The 20,922-nt window shown below is 41.7% G+C and overlaps 1 protein-coding gene across 1 annotated transcript in view; it reads left to right on the top strand.

Annotated features, from left to right (window-relative positions):
* Positions 1-20,922, top strand: part of MYO1E (myosin IE) — a 240,413-nt gene that overhangs the window by 136,010 nt on the left and 83,481 nt on the right. The window contains exons 5-9 of the mRNA XM_050796778.1: positions 1,298-1,385; positions 6,359-6,448; positions 10,579-10,710; positions 13,820-13,954; positions 15,431-15,563. Of these exons, the coding sequence (XP_050652735.1) occupies positions 1,298-1,385; positions 6,359-6,448; positions 10,579-10,710; positions 13,820-13,954; positions 15,431-15,563 (578 nt within the window). The remainder of the gene's footprint in view (positions 1-1,297; positions 1,386-6,358; positions 6,449-10,578; positions 10,711-13,819; positions 13,955-15,430; positions 15,564-20,922) is intronic.

Genomic DNA, 20,922 nt, shown 5'->3' with positions numbered 1-20,922 from the left:
AGGTCATGAGCTCTGAACAGAGGATGGTTCCCACCTCCCCATAATTTCTTTAAAACCATATTATTAGTTCAAGGAAATTCAGCGAAGTTCTGAGTTTTGCTATATGGCCAGCTCAATTCTTTGTTCGTTTGTTTTGGTTTGTTTTGAAATGTAAAATTATTTCAAATTTCAGTTTCCTTTTGGGAATGGGAGGGTCGCCTTGCTTGGTTTTTCCCTAAGCAAATGTTTTCTCTTTTATTGGGTAACTCAGCAATTGATAACAATCGATTTGGGCTGGATATTCACAGAACATTTGCCCTGCACCCTAAAATTTTTTATTGCAAAGAGCAAACAAAAATATCGTCCTATGAACTTGTAACAGCCTGAATTTTTCATACTAACTCCCGTCATCATTTTATATGACATGGGGTGCTTTAAATTTATCCTGGTAACACAAAGGGTACCAACAGAAAGATGAAAAATCTGACTGACTTAAGCATGTTTTGAATTGAGGTCATTATCAATTCAGGGGGATTTTGAAGGAAGAATGGGAATTTTGAAGAGCAGACTGTATATTATTAACAAAGGCTCTCCCCGTGCAGGAAGGCTACCCAGCGGAAGGTGGCCTTTGTTACTCAGGATGTGTAATATTGCTTCAAGGTTTAATTTTAGAACTTCCAAAATAAGGAAGCTTGCATCAGTTCAAGGCACATGGTTTGAAACCTCAGAGTGCCCACTTTTTCTTTTCTTTTTTTAAATTACAAAAATAGCATATGCATTACAAAATGTTTGAAAACTAATGAATTAAAACAAGTTTCTCATAGTCTCTGCCTTGACCAAAGCCTTTGTTAACATTTGATGGTAGTTCCAGTCTTTTTTTCTTAGGTACTTTTAAAAAAAAATTGTAATCATGTTTTGTATATAACTTGAATGACTTATTTCACTTAACATGATTTCATATGCTTGTTTCCTGTGTTTACAGTCTTCATGTCAGTTGTAATTTATGCAGAATTCCACCCTTGTGATACTCCATAATTTTCCTGATCATATCCCCCATTATTGGGCATGTAAAATGCTTAATGGTCAGTGATGTGCACAGTGGTAATTATCCACACCATGTTAATCCGACTCACATGGGCGACTTAATCCTGCTGTAACTTGCCTTTCTCTACTGGTGTTGCACTTAAAAAAAAAAAAAAAAAAAAGGATTCTTTTCTGCCTGTTTTGTCTTTGTCTGTTTTGTGTGATGGAGGGGGACAAGGAAGGGAGCTGGTTGTAATCCACTTCTCAGGTGGGCACTTTGTCTGTTTTTCTTTAGTGGTGAAAGTGGTGCTGGAAAAACAGTGGCTGCCAAATATATCATGAGCTACATCTCCAGAGTGTCTGGAGGAGGCCCCAAAGTCCAGGTGAGTGGGCAGTGGCCCATTATGATACCTTATGCTGTGGGAAATGTAAGAGGCTCCATTTGCTGTTAGAGAATAATTTTTCTTCCACAGAAAAGACACTGGTTCTTCTATAACTGTGAAACTTGAAATCTGGAATGGAAAGGAATAGCGCGCGCACGTGTGTGTGTGTGTGTGTGTGTGTGTGTATGTATATATTTTTTTGAGACAAGAGTCTCGCTCTGTTGCCCAGGCTGGAGTGGTGCAGTGGCGCGATCTCACCTCACCACAACCTCTGCCTCCCGGGTTCAAGCGATTCTCCTGCCTCAGCCTCCTGAGTAGCTGAAATTACAGGCGTGCCCCACCACGCCCAGCTAATTTTTGTATTTTTAGTAGAGATGGGGTTTCACTATGTTGGCCAGTCTGGTTTCGAACTCCTGACCTCATGATCTGCCTGCCTCAGACTCCCAAAGTGCTGGGATTAAGGAATAGCATATTTTAAGGTAGAAGTGCCTAATATATAATGAACTCCTACAAATCAATAAAAAGTTCAGCAACCCAAAAGGAAAATAAACAAAGGACATGAAAGACAACTCATAGAAAAGGAAAGATAAATTACTCACAAAACATGAAAGTATGTTCACCATCATGATAACAAGAAAAATACAAATTAAAACTACATTAGAAAACTATTTTTTGCCTATCAGATTGGCCAAAATCTTACCATGTTTTAAACACTTGATTGATAGGAAGTAGGGACGCAGTTGTTTTCATACATTGCTGGTAGGAGATGAACTAGTACATTTTAATGAAGGACATTTCAGCAAAATCTATTAAACTTATACATATTTGCCATTCAATGCAGCAGTTCTGAAAAGAATTTATTCTTTAGAGATGCTGAAATGTATACATAATAATACATGTATAAAGTTATTTCTGGCGATTTTGGTAACGCAAAAGACTGGAAATAAGTGTTCATCACTAGGCAACTGGTGAAATAATTTGTGGTTCATTATATAATAGAATATTATACACCAATAAAAATGAGGCTTCATGTACTGATAGACAATGGTCTCTAACATATATGATTAATTACAAAAGGCAAGGTTCAGAACATTGTGTGTAATATATGCTGCCATTTGAGGGATCAGAAGAGAGTGTATATTTCTATTTGTTTGGATATGTGTCACATATCCCTCGAAGTATACACAAGAAACTGTCAACAACAGTTGTCTTGAGGGAGGGGAGCTGGGGGATTGGGAGAAGGGCCTACCCTTCCTGTATACCCTTTAGAAACTTGCATGGTTTGAACTATGTGAACCACTTACCAATTCAAGAAACTTATAAAAATTTTAAAGGACATAGACAGAGAAAGGGGAAAAAGAGAAGGAGAAAAGAGAGATTAAAAAGTGTAAAGGAAATGTTAGGAAAGAGAAAAGATCCAGAGAATGAGGGCACTCAAGAGGTGAAAATTAAAATCAGCATTGGCAGGAATGAGTAGAGCCTGCTCCCCAGAGCCATGGATGATGGTGATGGAGAGCTGAGGTCCGTAAGGGGCAGCTGAAGCTTGGCGCTTATCACCACTGTGCACCACTGGTGACAGAATTCATTCCAAAGATTAGTTTTTTAAATCAGAACTATTTAATGTTATTGCCATGGTCAGCTATAGACTTTTAAAAGACACACAAAATTCCCTTTATTGTGATTCTTTTTTTTTTTTTTTTTGAAATGGGGTCTCACTCTGTCACCCAGGCTGAAGTGCAGTGGCGCGATCTCGGCTCACTGCAGCCTCCTGCTCCTGGGCTTATGCAATCCTTCCACCTCAACCTCCCAAGTAGCTGGGACCACAGGTGTGTACCACCATGCCTGGCTAATGTTTTTTATGTTTGGTAGGGACAGGGTTTCACCACGTTGCCCAGGCTGGTCTCAAACCCCTGAGCTCAAGCGATCAACCCACCTGGGCCTCCCAAAGTGCTGGGATTACAGGCGTAAGCCACCATGTCTGGCGCCTATATATTAGTTAAATAGTGTTCTATCATGTACTGGTAGATCAGAAAGCTTAAGGTAGAGCCAAACATTCCTCCTTTGAGTTTGGGGATCGACTCTTTCTATCTTTCGTTTGCTGGCCAGACGTGCCTATACCATTTAACAACAGCTTCTCTCAGGGAGAGAACCAAAGACTGAATCTTCTCTATCTCTTCCCTTCTTTACTTACAGACTTTAAAACTGAGAATATTTATGTATCCATCCATCCATCCATCCATCCATCCATCCATCCATCCATCCATCCATATCTGTTCATCAGCGATCAGTGATGTCCAACAGAATTTTGTGGCGTGTAGAGAGCATATCAGGGAAAAGGGAAAGAGCAAACTAAGGCTGCAGAGTGAAGGGTTCTTAAAGTGGCCTCCTTCTCTGAATGAAAGGAAGATGGAGAGCAGCTCTGTCCAGTGGAAAGATGAAGCAAGCCATATGTGTAATTCTAAATTTTCTAGTAGCCATGTTAAAAGAAGTAGAAAGAGAAAAAGGAAATTACTTTTTAAAATAATATTATTTAACCCAATATGTAAAAAAAAAGATTCTATTATATAATCAATATAACAAAATTAATGAGATATTTTATTTTTTTGGTACTAAGTCTTTGAAATACAGTGTGTATTCTACAGTTACATCTCAGTTGGGGTAGTTTATGGCTTCCATATTGGACAGTAAGGGCAGCTCTAGAACCTGGGTTCATGTGGTTCAGTCCACTTGCTTTTCTCTATTCCTGTGATTGCACTTGCTTTTCTCTATTCCTGTGATTGCACTTGCTTTTCTCTATTCCTGTGATTGCACTTGTTTTTCTCTATTCCTGTGATTGCACTTGCTTTTCTCTGTTCCTGTGATTGTACTTGCTTTTCTCTATTCCTGTGATTGTACTTGCTTTCTCTATTCCTGTGATTGCACTTGCTTTTCTCTATTCCTGTGATTGCACTTGCTTTTCTCTATTCCTGTGATTGTACTGGATCCTGAGAGGGTTGACATGGAGACAAGAATCCAGGATGCTGTTTTACAGATGGTCTGCTCTTTTTTTTTTTTTAGACAAAGTCTTGCTCTGTCGCCAGGCTGGAGTGTAGTGGTGCAATCTCAGCTCACTGCAACCTCTGTCTCCTGGGTTCAAGCAATTCTCCTGCCTCAGCCTCCTGAGTAGCTGGGACTACAGGCATGTGCCACTACGCCCAGCTAATTTTTGTATTTTTAGTAGAGATAGGGTTTCACTATGTTGGCCAGGATGGTCTTGATCTCTTGACCTCATGATCCGCCCGCCTTGGCTTCCCAAAGTGCTGGGATTACAGGCGTGAGCCACCATGCCTGGCCGATGAGCTGCTCTTTTACCTTGGTTTGCTCTTTCTCTTTTCCCTAATGTGCCTGCCGCATGCCACAGAATTCTGTTGGACATCCCTGATTGTTGATGAATACATATGGATGGATGGATGGATGGATGGATGGATGGATGGATGGATGGATATATAAAGATTCTCATTTTTAAAGTCTGTAATTTAAAAAGGGAAAAGATAGAAGAAGATTCTGTCTTTTGTTCTCTTCCTGAGAGAAGCTGAGTGTTGTTAAATGGTATAGGCATGTGTGGCCAGCGAAAAAAAAAGATAGAGTTAATGAAGATCCACAAACTCAAAATTGATTGTACAAAGAAAAGCAGAGTTTTATAAATCCATGAGTTTTTAAAAGAGAGTTGAAAGTGTGTTTCTAGGCTTTGAAACTGACCCATGAAAGGACCACCCCCAGAATTGCCGTTAGTGCCATTGCTAAGGATGATTCCCCAGTCACAGTGAAAGCCCAGTTCTCATTTCTCATGGCAGTTTCTCTCCTGAAGGTTCAGGAGGGTGCCAGAAGAACACTTTGGCTGTTACATAGTCAGTCAGTAGTTAGTGCATTAATTTACTCCTCTTTGCTACACCCCTGCGACCTGGTAGCCAGACTGCAGACAGTTAATGTTGATTTTCCTCTTCCTGTTTTCCTATGAGGACAATGATACAGAGCCCTTGGCTTGGAATTAGTCAGTAGCTAAAGAGCACAAGCCAGAAGACTTGTTATTTCTGGAACATGTTTAACCATAGCATGTGAATAATTAGAAGTACAAGGAATGACTCACTTGTTGAAAGACTTCTCCAACATCAAATTCTCTCTCTTGAGCTGTCTCATGTCTATGGTGTGTTTTGCACACTTTTGCACAGAACTGGGATGTCTGAAAAACAAATCCTTCCCCCCTAGTAGGCCAGGACTTGTTCCACACAATCCACTGTTGACCCTTGCTGCCCAAAGTGTGTATCAATGCTGGCAAAACCAGCAACACCAGGGAGCTGGCTACAAATGCAGATTCTTGGGCCCTACCCCAACCTTACTAAGTCCACATCTGCAGTTTGACAAGATCCCCAGGTGATTCATGAATATTAAAGTTTGAGAAACACCAGGCTGTATTTCCATGACCTTGTTTGCGGGGGGGAAGTGGGTTAATTTTCCTTAAGATGACTTGCAGTGAAGCAGGTGGAGGTGGGATGAGATGGGTGGGTAGACTAGTTGGGAAGGGGTAGTGAGAAGAAAGACCCTGGCCAGAACAGCAAGGAGGCACCCCTTCATGTACCACTTCACTTTTTTTCCTGCTGTGATACCTGGCACTCCCACAAGTGCAAGGTGAAGCTGCAGCAATCAATTTGGAAACCCAAGCTGAGAACGTTTGTGTGAATAGTTCCTGATTCACAGTGGCACCCTGGCTCCTGGGGATCCTGTATCAAGCCATGAGAACTGGAAGACCCAAATACACAAACAGGTTGAGGTCTGTCATGGTGAAAGAATAAATCCTTCAGAAACCCCGCCAGTGACACATGGATGTGGGGCCCCTCGCCTTAATGCATTCAGAAACCAGCTCCTTAGAGAAAGTTTGGCATACTGTGCGGTAGGTGTTCACACCTTCCTAATCTCCAGTCTGTTTGCTGGGACAGCACGTGAAGGACATTATCCTACAGTCCAACCCACTGCTGGAGGCCTTCGGGAACGCCAAGACCGTCCGGAACAACAACTCCAGCCGATTTGTAAGTCTCTTCCCTGTTTCAGACAGTGTCACTTGATTGATAATGCTGATGTTTCTGACTGAAGTCCAGTATCCCACGGGAAATGGGAGCTTTTCACATGCCATCAGGAGGCCACCTCTTCAATCTTTCCTTCATTTTCTATAGCAGCATGCCACCAAGCTGCAGTTTACCCTTTTTTGTGCCCCGGGGATACAAACAAGATAATTTTGAAAATCATTTTCCACATCAGTTGCCTTACTAAGGAAAATAAATGATGAAAGTGGCAGCTTTGGCCTTGGAGGAGTTGTCTTTATGCCCTGGAGGAAAGACTTGCTTTCCTAGACCAAGAAATAACTAGAGTAGATGGGTATCCCAGGTATCAACCACTGGCAGTGGTTTTGCTTCTTAGAACTTGGTCCATAGACTCTGAAGGGTGCAGAGAGTTGGACTGATCTGGCACCTTGGAGACAAACTTCCTCCTCTCCGTCCCTCAGAGCGAGCTGCCTGCCCACCCCAGCCCTCTGGCTTTGTGCATCTGTCTTATGCCCTACTCATATAACCTAATGACATCCCAAAGTGACTGGACCTGGCCTCACAGGTTGCCTCTTAACTGGCTTACCTAACTGGTAATGAAAATATCAACCAAATGCATTGTTGTGAAGGCTTCTTTAGTCATGTTTCTGTCTGAGTGTCTCCCGAGGAGGTAAATAGGAAAGCTGGCAAGGCTGAATATGAGTATGTTCCCCTTAACAAAAGCCACATTTACAGAGAAACAAATGTTTACCCAGTAACCTTGATTTATATAGATTTTGCATCTTATTTCAACCATAGATCATGTCTGGCACTAAAGCATTCACGGAGCCATCTGTGAGGCTGATTCTGGAACATTTTAAAATAAATAAGTGGGAATTTTGGAGAAAAACAATTTTCTTTTCCACTGTCTGTTTTGGAAAGAAGCTTCTATTTCCAAGAGAATTTTTACTATGTGCTCATATAATAATTGTCAAGTTCCCTGGTGGGTTCTCTCTGTTAGACTTGCCCTTACTTTCTTTGCTTTCCAATATTATTCAAACTACTCATTTGTTTATCTGTCATATTTGGGCCCAATGCCTGAGGTGTATTATCTTGAAGTTTTCCGGATAATAAAAGAGGAAAGAAGAATTAAACAAATTTTCCACTTGAACTTTTTTCTTAATTTTCAATCTAAATCTTGTAAAAATGGACTTGACCAAATTTAACTCTTTATTTGCCTTTTCCCCTGTCTTGGATTCCTTGGAGACCAGAAAAAAATAATTAAATTGATATCTTCATTGATTTTTGCAATATAAATTGTTCGTTATATTTGGAGGATACGTCAATTTCTGTAAATAACAAAAACACTCAACATTTATTATTTTCCTAATTGCAAAATTTTATACAATCCTGATGGAAAGGTGGGGAGAGACAATTCAGACACACACTGACACACTCACCTACACACACACACACACTCTCTCTCTCTCTTTCTCTCTGTCTCCCACTATTCACCATCATGGATGAGAGAAATGTAAATGAAAACCACATATCATTTTCTGTCTCTCACATGGGCAAACATTAAGTTGATTGATAATAATCAAGAAAACATGCTATTGGTTGAGAACTGATACATTCTTCCAGGAGAGTGATGGGGCAGTTGTTATTAAAATTTTAGTCGTTCATTATCTTTGCCCAACAATACTTCTAGAATAAATTACATAAGTTTCCTGCTTAAATAACTACTTATTTTAAAAGATATTCAGAATATGTTGTTAAATTAAAAAAACAGATTACAGAACAATATTTACAATATGTTCCTTTGTTTTTTAAATGTGCACATGATATGAAATGTAACTAAGAGATATATAAATCCAAGTTTGACATCTGACAGTGATTATTTAGCAAGAGAATGAAGAAGTGGCATCAGGGTAGAATTATGAGTAATTTCACTTTTAAAAGTGCACAGGTATTATGAAGCATAAGAATGTATATATTTAACACTTATAAATCTTTTCAAGTTAAAGAATGTATTATGAAATATTTCAAACACGATTTAAAAATAATACAATGAACATCTATGTATCCGGCACCCAACATAGGAAATAAATCATTACCAAGGGTTGAGTTGAAACTTCTTTTCGTTTCATTATCAAAATGCAAATGCAACATTCTATTCCCTTTATACAATTTCCTGCCTTCCCCCCAAGGCTGCTATACAGCAGTCCTATAAATATGTTAACCTTTTGTTAGAAAGGTTAACTTTTATGTGATAATTATGAGCCATGCATATGCATTTTATTTTATTACAGCAGTAGTTCTCAACCTTGACCACACATAAAAATCAGCTGGGGACTTTTTGAAAACCACACAGCTCTGGGCCCTGGTCCTAGAGAGTCTGATGTGCGTGGCCTGGGCTGACAGCATGTTGGAAAGGCTCCCCAGGTGTTTCTAAGGGGCAGCCAAGGTTGAGCACTGCTGCTAGGAGGACTTGGGAGCTTGCCTGTCCAACACCTGCCTTTCCTGGGTCAGATGTTCTGTTTGGTTTCATTTTCCCTCAACTGATGAGGAATGGGGGACAGGCACTGAATTATTCCCTCTATCACATGCCAAAAGGAAAGCGTGGTGAAGGCGGCCACCAAAGGAAGCACGGGAGCTCCTGTTCAGCAAGCTTTGCTCAGGTGCCACTGACGTTCCGCAGAGCCATGGCTGCTGGTTCTCTGCCTGGTGCTGCTGGGTGTTTTTGTTTTTTGCCGCGAGGAAGAAGGTCATCAGATTAAGACACATAGACAGTTAGAAGCTGGCCTTCTTTGGTGGTGTCTCTTGACACCTAGAATAATTAAGAACAGGAACACAGCATGTACTCACACATTTGCAGTGTGCACAGTACTTTTCTTGCCCTTAATGAGTTTACAGCTCCAGTCACAGACATAAAATCCAGCTGAATTCATCCCTGAAATGGGTGGATTTAGTGAGCGTACACATTTTTATGTTATTACATGTGAATGTGGTGAGGCTGGGCATCTTCTCTAGTCTGGCCATAGACCACATGGCTCCCTCTTTTCCTTTATTTGTATTTACTCTTCTGGCCTCTGAGGGTGCTTAAGTTTCTGAGGACAGGAGAGAAATTAAGTTCTAGTGAGAAAAAAAGAACAATTTAAATATATATATTATATATAATAATTATTATAATAATTATATTTAATATATAATTGTTATAATAATTATATAATTTTTATTCATTTTATTTTGTTTTTTTGTACAGAGTCTTGCTTTGTGGCTCAGGCTGGAGTTCAGTGGCATAATCTCGGCTCACTGCATCCTCCACCTCCCGGGTTCAAGCGATTCTCCTGCCTCACTGGTACTGCAGGCACCTGCCACCATGCCCAGCTAATTTTTTGTATTTTTAGCAGAGATGGGGTTTCACCATGTTGGCCAGGTGGGTTTCGAACTCCTGACCTCCAGTGATCCACCTGCCTCGGCCTCCCAAAGTGCTGGGATTACAGGCGTGAACCACCACGCCTGGCTCTATATAATTAAAATAACAACCCAGATACCTTTTCAACTGCAGTCTAGGCTTTTATTCTCCTTTGTTCCCTATTAGCAGTCATTTAAAGAGGAATTTTCGTAACAATGGCAGTGACAAAAATCCCTAGGCCCATGAGTAGCTGGAAAGAACTTTACTTTTTATAAAGTGTTCTCATTTTGGATAAACATTTTAGATGTTCCATAGGTAAGAGGGATTGAGTGTTTTTGCTCAAAGCCATGAGGTGAAGTCTGACAGCAAGAGTGCTCTTCCTCTGAAAGGGTGCCGTACCATTTTTCTGCCTCATTTTTTACACCTTCCGGTTGAGCAGGCGGGCACCTACTGGGGGGAAAGGAGCAAGGAATAGAGCATATCCTTATTTAGTCATGCTGGAATGATAGGTGCTCGCTCATAACAGAATCCTGTGGCTGGACAAAAGCACGGGTTATTGTCTGATTGAAAACTGTAAGGAAGTCTAGACTCAAATTAGGTGTAATTCAGAATGTGTCTTTTATTAATGAATTTCCTTGAAATCTATACTGTATTCAAAGCCTGTTTGGGACATCATGTTTTGTTCACCAACCACTGAAGGAAATCCCTAACTTTCTTGCAGGGAAAATACTTTGAAATCCAGTTCAGTCCAGGTGGGGAACCAGATGGTGGAAAGATCTCCAACTTCCTTCTGGAAAAATCTAGGGTGGTGATGAGGAACCCAGGAGAGCGGAGTTTTCACATATTTTACCAGGTTTTCCTTTCTACTTTTTTCCTGCCCACTTCCTGTCCCTTCTCTACATTAAAATATTTCTCAGACTTCAGGCATAGAGTGTAGTCTGGCAAGCCAGGGAGGACTGATTATGGTACCATGTGCAAGTCAATGTGCAGAATTGTGAGAATGCCCCTGCCCTCAAGGAGAATGAGTTCTAATTGGAGTGATAAGACAACAATTCCCCCAAAGCTAAATCATCAAGGAAGTATTGACGTAACTTCAAAACAAAATGAGGAGTGTTGGAGTCTTTGCCAAAGGAATTCATGTGGGCAGGTTTGGCCGGATAGTAGGAGAGATATGAAGGAGGTAGAACCCGGATGGAGAGTGGAGGGGATTGATCAGGAAAGACAGGTGTCCTGCGCTAAAGCAGTGGAGGTGGGAGAGGGAAAGTCAGTCAGGGAGCCCGGCCTCAGCCTGTGTGCAGGGCAGGCATCTCCAGCACGTGAGCTGTGGGAGGGAAGATTTGAGATAGGTTTGGGATCTTCAATGCCAAGTTGAAAAGTTTCCACCTAGACCCTCAGAAGTCGTGGAGAGTTTGGGGCCAGAGCAGTGTGCAGGGTGCTTTTCGGTTATGTTACAGGCCTCAGCAGTCATCTGAGTCGGCTACTTTTATTTTATTTATTTTTTTATTTGTGACAGGGTCTTGCTCTGTCGCCCAGGCTAGAGTGAAGTGGCACAATCTTGGCTTACTGCAACCTCTGCATCCTGGGCTCAAATGATCTTCCTGCCTCAGCCTCCCAAGTAGCTGGGCCTGTAGGCACATGGCACCATACCTGGCTGATTTTTGCATTTTTCGTAGAGGTGGGGTTTCACCACATTACGCAGACTGGCCTCTACCTCTCGGACTCAAGTGACCCACCCACCTCAGCCTCCCAAACTGCTGGGATTACAGGCGTGAGCCATTGTGCCTGGCCCTGATTCAGCTACTTTTGTAAAAGTTTTTAAGTACTTAAAAAATACAATGATGTTAATAACCCAATTTTTTATGTTCTATTTAGTTATTAGTATTTTATACTGAAGATCCACATTAGACTTTCTTCGAAGAAAGGCCTGGTCACTGTTTTTTGTTTTGTTTTGTTTTGTTTCATGTTTAGTTTGCGGATCCCTGTATTAGAAGGACATTAAACTGTGTAGTAGCTCACATTCAGTCTTTTCAGTTACATACATATCTTAGGTGATGCCAAATAATTCTTTTAGTTGATATCTGTTGATTGAAGAAGTATAATAAATGTCTAAAACTTCTGTGAATTCAGTCATTTTTAAAATCGTATTAAAGCAACATGTATAGATAAGTGAAAAAATATATATATTTCACAGAAATAATACTGAGTGCTAGATGGAAGTGTATAATGGATGCCAGGACTTCTTTAAATAAATGCAAACCCTAACCCTTCCCCAGGAGTCCTCTGCCCTTAGGTCAGAAACCACCGGAATAGAGCCTGGGATCTGGTGGGCTCAGGGCTTCAAGATTCTGACATGAAAGTAATTCTTGGCGGGGCATGGTGGCTCACGCCTGTAATCCCAGCACTTTGGGAGGCCGAGGCGGGTGGATCACAAGGTCAGGAGATCGAGACCATCCTGGCTAACACGGTGAAACCCCGTCTCTACTAAAAATACAAAAAATTAGCTGGGCATGGTGGCAGGCGCCTGTAGTCCCAGCTACTCAGGAGGCTGAGGCAGGAGAATGGCGTGAACCCGGGAGGAGGAGCCAAGATGGCGCCGCTGTACTCCAGCCTGGGCGACTGAGCGAGACTCCGTCTCAAAAAAAAAAAAAAAAAAAAAAAGAGTAGCGTGTTTGTAGCTAGAAGAGAGTTAGAGAAGATAGATTTGAAGATGCAAGTTAGAGGGAATCTACAGTATATGGGTGGGGAGAGGACTGAAAATAGAGGAAAAAAAGGAAGGGGTGGGACCAAAAGATGAACATTCAGGAGACAGGGCAGGAAATGAAGGAAGCCTGATGTCATGGGGTGACCTAGAGCTTCTCAGTAATGGAGATGAGGCCCCCTATGCGGGGAGGGGAGCCAGGACGGCGTTGTGCAACTTGACGAAGGTGGGAAGCATGGATGGGAGCTGTCACTATTTTCCTAAATATTATTAGGTTAGAGCCAGGGTGTGCTGGAGCTGGTTCGCATGGGCGATGCACATCTCTTCCCTCTTCCTTCTGTGACATTTCTTTGGTAGTTGAAATCAGTCAGAGTGGGAATATTTATACCATGAATATTGGCAAACACTACAAATCAATTTTTTTCCTCAAGGGTTAAACATTTTCCAGCACACCACTGGTTAAAGCCCAGTAAGAGGGTCTTGCCCAGGCCCAAGGCGGACATCAGAGTTTGAACAAAAAGCCAAGGAGTTGAGCGTGGTGACTCACATCTATAATCCCAGTGCTTTGGGAGGCTGAGGTGGGAGAATTGCTTGAGCCCAGGAATTTGAAACCAACCTGGGCAACAGAGTGAGACTCTGTCTCTACAAAAAGTTAAAAAATTAACTGGACATGGTGGTACATGCCTTTAGTCCCAGCTACTTAGGAGGCTAAAGGGGGAGAATTGCTTGAGCCTGGGAGATCAAGGCTGTCATGAGCCAAGATTGTGCCACTACACTCCACCTTGGGTGACAGAGCAAGACCCTGTCTATAAAAAACAAGCCAAGGGACAGTCATTGGTCAGGAGGTTTCAGAATACCAGAGAGCAAGAAGCTGCATGGCAGTTTTTTAACATGCACCCTGCAGTGAGAAGCATGGAAAAGCCAGCTCCACTTGAAAAAGCTGTAGCAAGTTGGGCAGGAGCTAAGTAATGAAAATCTGTTTTGCTTTCCACTCTGCCAAGGGTGGCAGTCGAGTTCCTTTCAGTGGACCAGGGAAAATCCTCAGCTCTTGCAGGTCTTTCCGGAGTTAGGAATCAAAATTTGCAGAGATGACATGGGGCTACTACAGGTACATATTTGGGAGCCAGGACTGCCTATAATTTTAGAAAGCAGAGATAGAAGGTCCTCATCACTGGGTTTGGGAATGGTGGCTGCAGGATGCATGAGGCGACTTCGGGTGCCTTGTGGTCCACATCATGGCTCAACCTGTGTTCTCGTGCTCCAGCTCATCGAGGGCGCCTCTGCAGAGCAGAAGCACGGCCTTGGCATCACCAGCATGGACTATTATTACTACCTGAGCCTCTCGGGCTCATACAAGGTTGATGACATTGACGACAGGCGGGAGTTTCAGGAAACTCTGGTAAGTGCCGGCGCAGGGCCAGGCGGGTTCTGCTCTCCCAGCTGGCCATTTCCTGTGGCCGAAAGGGCAGTGAAGCTTGATAAAGCGAAGAGCTGCATCAAATGTCTGCCTGCTTCTGTGTGAGCACTCTGTGTGCTCATTCATGTTCCAGTGCCCTTTCATACCCATGTGCCAGTTGCCTGAGGACCACTTAATGATTTGAGATGGATAAAAAGACATGAATTCATCATTATCCCCCTGCAGGAGCTCTGGTAAATAGGCAAAAATGATGCGTACATTGAGCACACCTGTTTGCTGATGGCCTACTCTGTTCGTGAGCTGTTATCTTAGAAGGGCTAAGCAAACAGCACGTCTGTGGACTGAATAGGTTTAGAAATTTTGGAACATCTTTAGTCTTTTATTTCTTTTCTGGTTTTGAAGACTCTGTTCCGCTCTGTACTGCGCAGGGCAGAGGACGCGTTTTCTGTGCCATGCCCTTCACATTGCATGTATGTTATGGGCCAAGTTGTAAAACTTGGTAGATTATGGAGGGGTTCCATCCTGTGAGCAGCAACTAAAATGAGTCAATCTAGAACTTTCTAGAGGTAAGCTGACCACCCACTTAGCCTCAAAGGCCTTCATTAGCACTGCCCTTTGAGTCTGTTTCAAGCTGGTGACTATTCCTCAACTCAGATCCCGAACTGAGCAGTAGAGTCTGAATGAGTAGTGTGGATTCAGTACATTTGTGGTTGAAAGGGACAGAAAGTTCAGACAGACTGTGTCCTGGGTGCCAGGAAACAAAATGGTGTCAACAGGTCACATGGCCTCAGAGCAGATGGGAGAAAAAGTGCCAGTAAGGAGTCTGCACACTGGTCCTAGAGTATAGTTTTCTTAGGAGATGGTTCTCTAAGATTTAGACATTTTAGCGGTATTTATTGCATTTAAGGGACCTCAGAAACTGTACTTTTAAATGATGCTTTTATTGGATTTCCTGGAGATTTTTCATTAGATCCTTTTGCAAGTACAACATATTCTTATCCCTCCTGATGAAGGGAAAGATCTCTTGAGTCCACTTGGAGTAGGTGCAAAGGTCAGCAGTGACCTTCGAGGGGAAGCTGGCAATAAGAACACATCAAAGGATGAAGATAGGACTTGGAGACTTTGTGTACAACTACCACTCCTCCGAGTCTCATTCCTTCTGGAGTATTCCCTTATTCCTGGAGGACGGCATGCTCTGCTTAGAGACAGAACTGCCCTTCCAGCATGACTTTGAGACATGAGAAGAATGTGTACACTGGGCAGTGATCATGTTGTACAAGAACGTCCGGCTGTCATCACAAGGTCAGCCACATGTGACTGCACAACCCAATCTATGTTTTTTTTTTCTTTTTGACTCGTCTGTACTTGTCACACCCTTATTTAGAGCAACTGCTCTGCCTTGGCTGCTTTTAAAGCTAACGACCAGTTTCTCTGGATAGTTTCTCTTTTCTCTTCCAGCATGCCATGAATGTGATTGGGATCTTTGCAGAAGAGCAAACGCTGGTGTTGCAGATCGTGGCGGGTATTCTCCACCTGGGAAACATCAGCTTCAAAGAAGTTGGCAACTACGCAGCTGTGGAGAGTGAAGAGTGTGCGTAGCCCTGGCACGTGGTCATTGATTGAATGAGGGGTGGCTAGCTCTGATTAGAAGTAACCCAGCACTTTCCTTTGCTTAGATCTTAAATGGGAATATTGGGAAGAAGTGAGAAATCTACATGACCTCTGTGGCAGAACAGAATGGCTTCACGAGAGGTCAGACCTCTTGTATGCACCTGCCCCTCTCCTTATCCCCAGCCTTTCCAAGTCCCACATCATCGATGATAAATGGAATCGTTTCAATTTATCATTAACCTGGGGAAAGCTGGGAGGATTTCACATCTCGGTTTAAAGATAAAGTGATCTTTAAGAGTAATGGCTTAAGAAGAGTAATGATCTTAAGAAGAGTAATGGCTTCATGCAAAAGATTTAGTCTCTTTATGAAAACCTTTAAGTAACTGGTCTTTAGGCTCTAAATTCACTTAAAGATTTTAAAGAGCAAGCAATATAATATATGTAAATAGGGGAAGTTCACAGCTTCACAGTTTGTTCCACGGATTGGATTAGATTGGATTTCTGAGCACAGGAAAAGATGGACGTTGACTGTTGTGTTGACATTTCTGATGATCACCTTTAATGATCACATCTGCATAGCTGGAGCCTCCACACCTAAATGGTCGTTTTTACTCTTTGAGAAAAAAAATCAGGGTTCTTCCTGCAGAGAGATGTTGTTGGTTATATGTGCCCAAAATCTACCATAAATACAGCGGCACATGACTTTAGCCTCTTAGGCATCAACAGCTTGCAGGCTGCTCTCAGAACCCACACATCCTTTAACCACCCAGGAAGACATTCTTCCTTTCTCAGCATTCTTTAAGGATGATAAATTTAGATGCTTAGTAATAAATAGTATCCCACTCATTGCTGACAATGCAGTAGGGATATTTCCATTCCAAATAAGGTTCTTTTTTTATATTTTTGTTTTCTTTTCTGATAAAAGAGGGAAGTTCTGCTAACTTCTGATGTCTATCTGATAAAGAAAAAGATGAATTATGTTTACCAGGGAAGGGAGTAGAAAACCTTAAATATACAGGGTGTCCATAAAGTCTGAAAACATGACCTAATAATCATAATAATGATAACTGTGTTTCTAAACTTTGTGTACATTATCCTTGACATTTAACAAATGCACATATGTTTCCAGTAGGATCATTAACACTTGGCCTTTTAATGGTAACAGTGTTGGTTTGGTGGTAGTTTCTGTTGAAGTAGACTGGATTTCTTTTGCCTTCTTGGATAGTAAAATAATTTACTGCCTCTTTATGCTTGACAACAAAATCATGACACTGAGACAGCAAACAGTTCCCTAGATGTCTGAAGCAAGAAGTGTTTTATTGCACATTGATGTCCAGAGTTAGTAGTCTTCTCAGCCAGATGGGTAAGGCTCAGCACTGGCAACTGCCCATGAAATTCCCTGACCAGAGGCGATGGAGGCATGGAGATCGGAAAAGGCTGAGATGGAAGCCAGAGAGGTCTAGGAAATGGGCCTCCCCCCCCAATAATTTCCCTTGATTTGGGGTTTTGTTCATTTGGTAATACATTAACGTGGCTCGAGGGGATATGCAGTGTATGTTCTCCCTTCTATACCTTTTCTAGTCCACTTGTTCCCCTCGTCAGAGGTAACCAAGGTTCCCAGTCTCTTGTGTTCCCTTTAAAGGATGTGTGTTTCGGAACAACTACACACAACCACTCTTTTTTCCCCACTTTTGTGCAATAATGGGGGCTTATACCACAATGTTCTACAGTTGCTTTTTCACTTGACATGTGTCTTAGTCTAGGCATGGAGGCTCATGCCTGTAATACCAGCACTTTAGGAGGCCGAGGCAGTGGATCTCCTGAGGTCAGGAGTTTGAAACCAGCCTGGCCAACATGGTAAAATCCTGTCTCTACCAAAAATGCAAAAATTAGCCAGGTTTCCTGATGACGTACATCTGTACTTCCAGCTACTCCGGAGGCTGAGGCGGGAGAATCGCTTGAACCCTGGGCAACAGAGTGAGTCTCCATCTCAAAAAGGGAAACAAAAAATTATATATATAAAAAATATATAAATATATATATATAATTATATTATCTTCCAGTGATTCCTGGGAAAAAATTTTATATGTATATATATGTATATATAAAATCATATGTATATATAAAATCTCATATATATTTATGAGATTATACCAATTCATAAGGAGCTTTATTTTTTATTTTTTATTTTTTTAAGAGAGATGGGGTCTTGCTTAGTTGCCGGGGCTGGTCTCAAATTCCTGACCTTAAGTCATCCTCCCACCTTGGCCTCCCAAAGTGCTGGGAGTCCAGGCTTGAGCCACCGCACCTGGCCATCATTTTTATAGCTGCATAGCATTCCATTCATTGGCTACACTTTTATTTCTTTATTGAACCAATTATCTGTTGTTGGACATTAATATGGTTTCTGATCTGCTGTTACAAGACTGAATGAACACTACTGAAATGAGTAGCCTTGGTTTCTGTCTTTCTCATATTTTAGTATATCTATGAAGTAGAGGGAAGTGGTAGTCCATGCCTTTAAAATAGAAAAAAGCAGACTTTCTCTAGCTATTGCAGTGTGGAAAAAAAATGGTAAGATTTTCATCAGAACTGGCCTACTAAAGCAAAATAGCCATATTAATAACAACAAGCTTTTTTTATTGTTGTTTTTTATTTTTGTTTTGAGACAGAGTCTTTCTCTGTCACCCAGGCTGGAGTGCAGTGGCGCTATCTCGGCTCACTGCAATCTCCACCTCTTGGGTTCAAGCAGTTCACCTGTCTCAGCCTCCCAAGTAGCTGGGATTACAGGTGCGCACCACCACGCCTGGCTAACTTTTGTATTTTTAGTAGAGATGGGGTTTCACCTTGTTGACCAGGCTGGTCTCAAACTCCTGACCTCAGATGATCTGCCTGCCTCGGCCTCCCAAAGTGTGGTGATTAGAGGCGTGAGCCACCACGCCTGGCCAAACAAGCTTTGTTTTTACCTGTCCTTAGACTAATGGAAGTGTAGCATTTCCTTGGTGAAATCTTTATGTTGCTGTGAAGCCAAACAAACCTCACCTTAGGCACACGTGTACCTGTCCAACAGCAATGCAGTGAGGTGGCAGGTATTACATACCAAATTAACCTAAGAATTTTAACGAAAGAACAAGTCACTATTTTGATAACAGTGGGGAGGAAAAGTAGAGTTGATAGCGCCCCTCCTTTACCCCATTATTATTCACGGATTACAAAGCACAGAAACTCAACACCAAGGACAGACAAACCTTTTTTTTACCATGCTGAGTCTTTTAAATTTGTAAAAATTGAATTTTATTTTTGCTACATCTTTTTGGTGTTTCTCTATTCCCTATATTTCAAATTTAGGTGGAAAAATTAAACCTAACTTTGCTTTACACTTTAATGCAGTAATAGTAATCTATCTTCATTATTTAAATGTGTGGAAATACTACTTTTTAGCAGGTTCTTCTATGTTTTCCATGACTCTGATTAACTATATCAGAGTTACACACCCACATTTTAAAATTAATCATTGCTTTCTCCCTCCCTCTCCCTCTGCAGTTCTCCAAGCTTCCATACTGACACTCCTGTCCAGACACACTCACAACTGCCTCATGGAAACTCACAGCCTGAAGAAAGCCAATATTAGCAGCCCTGTAATTTCAGCATTAGGGCAGGCACTGAAGAAAATATGAGGCCATAAAAGTTTGAAAAACATGGCATGGATTCTTTTTCAAGCCAAGCGCTGTATTTCCGCTCTAGTGTCCTTCGCTATTTCCCTAAGCTTGTGACTGTGATTCTTGGCCCAGTTCCATTCCTTGTGTTGTGAGTGCTTGCGGCTCTCCATGCCCTCTTCTGCAGAAAAGGACCACAAGATGGAAGTAGAGCGTGTGTCTTTGTCGTCCCTTCTCGCTCTTTTGTCTCCGGGACTCTCATCTTAGCCCTTATTGTTGTATCTCTTTAGCAAAGGTCATAAAGATAATGGCATAAACATCTGAGTCAAATATTTTAACCATGTGGGAACGTGGTTAGGGCTTAGGAGAAAGCCATATTTACAAAACAGAGAGATTGAGGCTAATTATTCATTTTATGAACCTATTCACTGTATAGTTCCTATAAACAATGAGAGGAGCTCTTGTGACCTGTAAACTGCTGAGGATGATGTCCACTGCATCAAGTGAGATATCACTCTGATAATAAAACCAACAGGATACTCTTCCCTTAGTGAGGGCTTCTTATATGTTGGATATGTTGGTAAACGTCTGTTGATTCTCACAACAACCCGACATGGGTGCGATCTGATTTATGAATGTCATCTGTCCTTACTCTGTGCACAGGAAGTTTTAGTTCACTGGAAGACACACCCAGATTCCTAGACATGTGTTTAACACTAAAACTAAGTACAATGGCCATTTTCAGATCAGTGCATTTGATTTCGTTTACATGTCTTTTCTAAAAGGAAGCCCTTCTATTGCTCAAAGCATTTTTATGAAACACTCATATAGAGGATAAATGTCTTGTTCTGGCATTATACGTTTTCAAAATGTATTCACTGACTTATTCTCATTGGAAGGTGTACACTGAGAAATGTCAGCTCGTTATATTCTAACACCATCTGTGAAATTCAAACAGATTATCTTTTATTGGGAGGCTTGTGATTTTTTAGCATTATCATAAGGCCTTTAACAAAATTCTTTTATCAGATAATTTTGGTGAAGCATTATGCAAAAAAAGAAAACTCATAGCCAAGTTCAAAATTTCCATTGCATCTATAAAAATCTTTCATTCATATTGGAAAAATCTGAGCATTCTTTCATGTCGAAGAATGGTGTCATTTATTTATATGAGAACGTTCTGCCCAGAAATCAGGAAAACCCCATTTATATCACTAGCCCTCCTTAGTTAAGTTTCATGGTCTGAAACGAGATGTTGAGCTATGGAAGTCTCTGTTTTTCTATCCAAAGACCACAAACTACCATACTATGTGACATTAGGGCAGGATATGAACATCCCCTTCATTTCACTCTATATGCTACCCTGAGAGGAATCTTCTTATAATGCCCCTCTTTATTAGCCATCAGGCCCCCTTTTGCCTCCAGCCCAAATATATCATACCATGCAAGGACCGCCAGCATTGGAATCTGTCCTAACCTTTTTAATCTGACCTGAACTTTCAGCGGCAGCCAGTGCTAGTCCACACACCGTAGCCCGCGTCTCGTCTCTATCATGTCTCCCACACTTCTGCTTCCTCCCCTTGGTACACTCCCTTCTCCTCTCTGCATCTGTACAAATCCTATTTATCCTTTACACCCAGCTCAAATCTCTTGACTACCCCAGCAAGTAGTAATATCTTCCTG

The sequence above is a fragment of the Macaca thibetana genome, chromosome 7 (assembly GCF_024542745.1).
Source record: "Macaca thibetana thibetana isolate TM-01 chromosome 7, ASM2454274v1, whole genome shotgun sequence".
In the NCBI taxonomy this organism is placed as follows: domain Eukaryota; kingdom Metazoa; phylum Chordata; class Mammalia; order Primates; family Cercopithecidae; genus Macaca; species Macaca thibetana.
This window is presented reverse-complemented; position numbering and strand designations above follow the sequence as displayed.